The 7,279-nt window shown below is 47.0% G+C and overlaps 1 protein-coding gene across 1 annotated transcript in view; it reads right to left on the bottom strand.

Moving 5' to 3' along the window:
- Positions 1-7,279, bottom strand: part of B4GALNT2 (beta-1,4-N-acetyl-galactosaminyltransferase 2) — a 29,345-nt gene that overhangs the window by 11,166 nt on the left and 10,900 nt on the right. Inside the window, exons 4-5 of the mRNA XM_037742534.1 lie at positions 5,276-5,382; positions 1,840-1,897 (exon numbers count right to left, since the gene is read on the bottom strand). Of these exons, the coding sequence (XP_037598462.1) occupies positions 1,840-1,897; positions 5,276-5,382 (165 nt within the window). The remainder of the gene's footprint in view (positions 1-1,839; positions 1,898-5,275; positions 5,383-7,279) is intronic.

Here is a 7,279-nt window from a genome sequence, read left to right as displayed (position 1 = left end):
TCTCGAACTCCTGACCTCGTAATCCACCCACCTTGGCCTCCCAAAGTGCTAGAATTACAGGCATGAGCCACCGCGCCCAGCCTCTTTTCCCGTCTTACTCCACACCTTCCTGCTAGATTTCATCTGTTCCTGTGGCTTTAAAACCCATTCCTTTGCTGGTGGGGTCACATTGTAAGTCTCACCTTTCTGAGATCCAACTGCTGGGACATTTCACAAGCAACTCAAACTTGCCGTCTTCAAAATGGAACTACTGATTTTTCTCCATAAACCTGTTTCTTCCCACCATCACCCCCTGTTCCCCCTGCCTTGTGGGTGGCACCTCCATCCACTCAGCTGTCCCAGGCCGTGGGGGGAATCCTCCTTGCTCTGCCCTTTTCTGTACACAGACTGCCCGTCCAGTGGCAAGTCCTCTCAGCCCTCCCTCCAGAATGCATCTGGAACTGGCTTATCCTCACCCCATTGCTACCCCACAGCCACTCTCTTCTCTTGCCTTCTGTGAGTCATCACGGTTCTCTATTAGAGGAAATTGGACAGTGCCGCTTCTGACACTGTTGACACTAGTCAGTCAACAGACACTTTGAAAATCCAGTTACAGGCACTGGGAAAACAACAGTAAACGCCTTCAGGAAGCTTGCATTCCAGTGTGGAAGAGAGGGGAAAAGCATGGAGCCACACGCAGGGGGATTCCGGCCCAGAGCAGGACTACGAAGAAGACAACGTAGCCAGGCACGGTGGCTCATACCTGTAACTCCAGGGCTTTGGGAGACAGAGGTGGAGGATCATTTGAGCTCAGGAGTTCAAAACCAGCCTGGGCAACATGGCAAGACCATATCTCTACTAAAAATTTAAAAATTTTAAAAAAGTAACCAGGGGCCGGGTGTGGAGGTTCATACCTGTAATCCCAGCACTTTGGGAGATTGAGATGGATCACTTGAGGTCAGGAGTTCGAGACCAGCCTGGCCAACATGGTGAAACCCTGTCTCTACTAAAAATACAAAAAGTTAGCTGAGTGTGGTGGTGCATGCCTGTAGTCCCAGCTACTTGGGAGGCTGAGGCAAAAGAATCGATTGAACTCTGGAGGTGGAGGTTGCAGTGAGCAGAGATCGCACCACTGCACTCCAGCCTGAGTGACAGATTGAGGACCCCGTCTCAAAAAAAAAATTAACCAGGTTTGTTGGCATGTGCCTATAGTCCTAGCTACTCAGAGGCTGATGTGGGAGGATCACTTGAGCCCAGTATTGCACCACTGCACTCCAGCCTGGGTGACAGGGTGAGACCCTGTCTCAAAAAAAGAAGACAACAGAGAGAAACAAGAACTCAATGGTGACAGGTGGCAGAGGCCTCGGCGATCTGCTCACTCATCACCTATTCCAACCTCTGACTAGCCTGTAAAGGTGGAAAACTAAAACCACACTTCCCACACTCCTCTTGGTTGGGGTTCTGGGCATGATTTGCATCTCACTGATCAGATATAGCACCCTGAGACCTTGATGTGGAGCTACATAAAGTGGGGAAAGGAAGGCAGGGCACAAGCACCCTCTGTCCTGCCAGCCCTAACCCTGACAGAGGCCATGCAGTGCCGGAGCCCGTGGCTGCAGTGGCCGCTTCCTCTCGCAGCAGAAGCAGCAGCAGCCAAGGGGTCCCATTTGTCACTGTGGCTTGGGAAGTCCTCTCTGGAACTCCAGCCACTCCCGAGGCTGGAAAAATCACATCTGCTACACACCCTTCCTTCACCTCCCGCCTTGGGCTCATGTCTGATCTTGATTCTGGACAGGGGCTCCATCAAAGGCTGAAACCAGCCACAGCTGAGGGAATGAGGACAAGACGCCAAGTGCAAACGGGCTGGGAGGAGGACTCACCTCATAGACGGGAGCATTGGGTCCTTCAAACTGGAGACCTGGAGGACACAGGGAAAAAGACAGAAAACAGCACATGAGAGGACACCGCAGCTCCCCGCTGCTCTTGCCAAACTCGTGGACTCCTGCACACCCTTGAGAGTTCCTTCAGGTGTCACCTCCCACCCAGAGTGTTTGCTGGCGCGTGCGCCTCTCTCCAGGGCTCTGTTAGGCGGTGTTCCATGGTCTTTCTCAAACCCCAGTGGTTCTAAAACCTCTGATGCCTGTCCTCAGCTTTGGAGGCTGTGAATTAACTCAGTTCCTTTTGGGAATCTGTTACTGAAGGGAAGGAAGCATGGATAAGTAATGAATCGTCTTGTATAAGGCACCTGGAGTAGCCAAATCCATAGAGACAGAAAGTAGAATGGCGTTTGCCAGGGGCTGGGGAGAGGGACAGTGGGGAGTTAAGTTAGATGGGTACAGAGTCCCAGTGGGGATGATGGGAAAGTTCTGGTGGTGACTGATGGTTGCACGACAATATGAATATCCTTAATGTCACTGAACAATACACTTTCAAATGGTTAAAAGTGTAAATTTTTTGTTTATATATAATATTAACATAATATGTAATATATATATATACTATATATATATATATATATATATTTTTTTTTTTTTTTTTTTTTTTTTAAATATTTTTTTTTTTTTTTTTTTTTTTTTTTTTTTTTTTTTTTAAATTTTTTTTTTTTTTTTTTTTTTTTTTTTTTTTTTTTTTTTTTTTTTTTTTTTTTTTGAAATGGAGTCTTGCTGTGTTGCTCAGGCTGGAATGCAATTGTGCCATCTCAACTCACTGCAACCTTCACCTCCCGGGTTCAAGTGATTCTCCTGCCTCAGCCTCCCAAGTAGCTGGGACTACAGGTGTGAGGCACCATACCTGGCTAATTTTTGTATTTTTAGTAGAGGTGGGGTTTCACCATGTTGGTCAGGCTCAAACTCCTGACTTCAGGTCATCCACTCCCCTCAGCCTCCCAAAGTGCTGGGATTACAGGCATGAGCTACTGCACTTGGCCATTTTTTTTTTGGAGACAGTCTCTGTCACCCAGGCTGGAGTGCAGTGGTACAATCTCAGCTCACTGTAAACTGCACCTCCCAGGTTCAAGCAATTCTCCTGCCTCAGCCTCCCCAGTACTGAGACCACAGGCACGCACCACCACACCTGTCTAAGTTTTGTATTTTTAGTAGAGACAGGGTTTCAGCATGTTGGCCAGGCTGGTCTCAAACTCCTGACCTCAAGTGATCCACCCACCTTGTCCTCCCAAAGTGCTGGGATTACAGGCATGAGCCACTGCACCCAGCCCGTTATGTAAATTTCACAATAAGAAATGAATCATCCAAAATGAAAAACAGTTTTTAAAATGGCTATTCAAGAACACTAGCAAGTTGCCCCAAATGTATTTACTTTAGAATCTATCTCTATTCTTACAGTAGGACTAATTCAAATTCAAATGCATCCTCTCGAAGTGGACTTGGATAACTTACTAAACTCTCACCTCTGCTTCTCTGTCCCCTTTGTCCCTTGCCTGGGACCCTGCCATTCCTTCTGTGTGGGGCGTACCATCTGCTGATATCCCACATCCCCCTCTGTCTGGGGCACTCGCTCTCATCGCACCTGTCTGAGGTGTGGTTTATGAAATTCAGTTATCTGTCGTGCTCATCAGTGCTGGACCTGGAGAGAGCTCCGCTGGGTCTGTGAGATATGTCAGATCTCCGGTTGTCACCACACCTAGACCTTACTTGGAGGTCTTTTCTGGGGCTTGTAGGTTTCGGGGGTCTGTTTGCCTCAAGATGCCAAGAGCCCCCAAGCAGAAAAAGACTTCACTGGACAGACCGACAGAATCCAACATCTCTGCACTGGGAGGGGACATCTGTGCCTGCAGGCTTCTCCTTCTGGTCACTCTGAAAATATTCCACTTTGCTCTGATGAGGGAAGTGCTGCTGAACTAGAGGGATGTGTAAAACTCCATCGTGGAGGGCAGTTTTAACCAAAATAAATATTCTTTTCAAAATGCACTTCCGGCCAGGCTTGGTGGCTCATGCCTGTAATCCTAGCACTTTGGGAGGCCAAGGCAGGTAGATTATCTGAGGGTAGGAGTTCGAGACCAGCTTGGCTAATGTGGTGAAACCCCATCTCTACTAAAAATATAAAAATTAGCCAGGGGTGGTACTGGGCACTTGTAATCCCAGCTACTTGGGAGGCTGAGGCAGGAGAATGGCCTGAACCCAGGAGGAGGAGGTTGCAGTGAGCTGAGATCATGCCATTGCACTCCAGCCTGGGTAACAGATCAAGTCTCTCTCTCAAAAAAAAAAAAAAAAAAAGCTCATGTTTTGCCTGCTCCCATGATGCTGGAGGACACTGAAAAGCCAAATATGTTCTAAGATTCTTTGAGGCGCACAGATTTCTATCCTGTCCTGTGTTATCTTGGAGCCCCAGGAGGTCCCCGCTACTATAGGAGATTCCCAGTTGTGGATACAATAAGACTAATATGAAATGAAATCACATCAAGCCAGGCATGGTGGCTCATGTCTGTAATCCCAGCACTTTGGGAGACCGAGGTGGGCAGATCACTTGAAGTCAGGATTTTGAGACCAGCCTGGCCAACATGGTGAAACCCCATCTCTACTAAAAATACACAAACTAGCCAGGTGTGCTGGCAGGCACCTGTAATCCCAGCTACTTGGGAGGCTGAGGCAGGAGAATCATTTGAACTGGGGAGGTAGAGTTGCTGTGACCCAAGATCTTGCCACTGCACTCTAGCCTGAGAGATTGAGCAAGACTCCGTCTCAAAAAAAAAGAAATCACATCAATTTCCTGGCTTGTGCTGAGTACACAGCAGGTACCAATGAATGCCTGCTCCATATTTTTATTTTTCTTTCTTTCTGTTTTTGAGACAGGGTCTTGCTTTGTTACTCAGGCTGAAGTACAGCAGCATAGCCTCTGCTCACTACAGCCTCGACCCCCCTAAGTTCAAGTGACCCTTCCGCCTCAAGTAGCTGGGACTACACGTGCCCACCATCACACCCAGCTGCCTATTTTTTGTAGATACGGGATTTTGCCATATTGCCCAGGCTGGTCTCAAAATCCTGAGCTCAAGCAATCCACCCGCCTCAGCCTCCCAAAATGCTGGGAATACAGGCTGGAATGAGCCACAGCACTTGTCCCCCTCCCCTGCTTTTTTTTTAGGAGACAGCAGGGTTTTGTTCTGTCACCCAGGCTGGAGTGTACTGGCAAGACGATAGGTCACTGCAGCCTTGAACTCCTGCCTTGGCCTCCCAAAGTGCTGGGATTACAGGCATGAGCCACTGCACCCCACCTCTCCCTCCTTTTGCCTAAGAAGAGTGAGAATGCTCTCTAGGGCCTCTCAGGATGTGGATGTACTTACCTGGGATGGGAACTGTGTGCAGGGGCATTACCTCCACTCCGTGGACTGGGTACCCAAAGGGGAGGTTGGGCTGGGCCAGCAGGGGCAGTGGGCGGGGCAGCCCTTCTCTGCAGGAGAACAGAAACATCAGCAGTTGCCCTGATGCTGGTCCCTGGTTAGTTCTCACAGTGGTGCCTGTGCACAGAGCCTTGCCCTGACAATACGGAGAAATCAAAAGTGGCTTGTCCCTGTCTCCCTCCATTCTCACCCACAGCCCTTATTTCCTCCCCTCTCCTGACCTCCCTCCACAAAGGTACTGAGGTGGTTTATAACAAAGCATTTTGTTTTTGAGACAGGGTTTCACTTTGTCGCCCAGGCTGGAGTACAGTGGCACGATCACGGCTCGCAGCAGTCTTGACGTCCCTCACTCACGCAGTCCTCCCATCTCAGCCTTCCCATAGCTGGGACTACAGGTACATGCCACAAAGCCCGGCTAATTTCTACAATTTTTTGTAGCGATAGGGTCTCACTATGTCGCCCAGGCTGGTCTCCAAGCAATCCTCCTGCCTCAGCCTTCAGAGAAGCCAGGACCATCGGAGAGAGCCACCATACCTGGCTAACAAAGCACATTTTGGAAAAAACCATGACCAGCATAAAAGGAAAAATAAAATTATCAGACTGTAGGGGCCCATCCAGCTGCAGCAGCTAAACACCAACGTCACATCTGAACTTCGAGGAAACCGGGATAACAAGAGATTGACAACCATTACGTGGCCCTTACTATCCAAAGAAGAAGTAGACCAATTCCTGAAGGGAAGTGGAGCTTCTCCTACCACTGAAATAAAAAAAACTAAGTCACAACAAAGTTTACCTGTGAGTATTGTTGTCACAATATTTTGAGAGCAAACAGAGGAACTATTCTCATGGGGTTTTTTTGTTGTTATTAATAACAATCTTTAGTCAAAAGCAAGCACATAGCACAATCCAGCAAGATTCGTTTTCTGAGGGACTAAGGTACAATGGTTGAAATGTTAGCCTTCAGAACCCAGTTTCACCAAGAGATCATTTAATTGCCAGGAAAAAAAGATTAGACCATCATGGTGAATACTGAGGGGAATATGAAAACGACAAAAGTTTTAAACGGTAAAGAACATAAAAAGGCAATTAACGGAAGAGGAAATACAAATGGCAATGAACATACGAAACGTGCTCAGCTTCGATCAGGGAAATGTGAATTTAAAAAGCCATGGAATACCTTTACATTAAAGTTTGAAAATTTGATGATAGCAAGTGTTAGGTGTATGTAAGGTGCGACTCTTACCCACTCTTCATGAAAGTGAGTTCACACAAGCCCACTTGAGGGAAATTTGTCAGTATCTATCAAAAATAAAAAAGACATACTCTGGGATCTAGCAAGTAAGATACTAGGTGAAAGGAGAAATGCTTGCATGTGTAAACAATAAGACAAGCATAAGGACGTTCATTTCAGCATTGTTTGAAATGAACATTCTTCTACATGTATTTTTTTTCCTGAGACAGAGTCTCACTCTGTCACCGAGGCTGGAGTGCAGTGGCATGATCTTGGCACACTGCAACCTCCACTTCCCAGTTCAAGTGATTCTCCTGCCTCAGCCTCCTGAGTAGCTGGGATTATTATAGGCATGCACCACCATGCCCGGCTAATTTTTTTATTTTTTGTAGAGATGGGGTTTTGCCATATTGTCCAGGCTGGTCTCGAACTCCTGGTCTCAAGTGATCTGCCTGCCTCAGCCTCCCAAAGTGTCGGGATTACAGGCGTGAGCCACCATGCCCAGTCCTTACACGTCTTAATGAAAAAGGAAAGAATGTAAATATAATGTAATATTATTGTAAATAATGTAAATGTAAAAAGGAAGGTTTTCCAACAATCTAAATACCTTTCAGTAGGGAAATGGCTTAGTAAAATGCAGTATGTTCATATTCATAGTTATATTGCAATTAAGAAGGATTAACTAGATATATACAAAGCTCTTTTTTTTTTTTTTT

The sequence above is a fragment of the Cebus imitator genome, unplaced genomic scaffold, assembly GCF_001604975.1.
Source record: "Cebus imitator isolate Cc_AM_T3 unplaced genomic scaffold, Cebus_imitator-1.0 Scaffold123, whole genome shotgun sequence".
In the NCBI taxonomy this organism is placed as follows: Eukaryota; Metazoa; Chordata; class Mammalia; order Primates; family Cebidae; genus Cebus; species Cebus imitator.
This window is presented reverse-complemented; position numbering and strand designations above follow the sequence as displayed.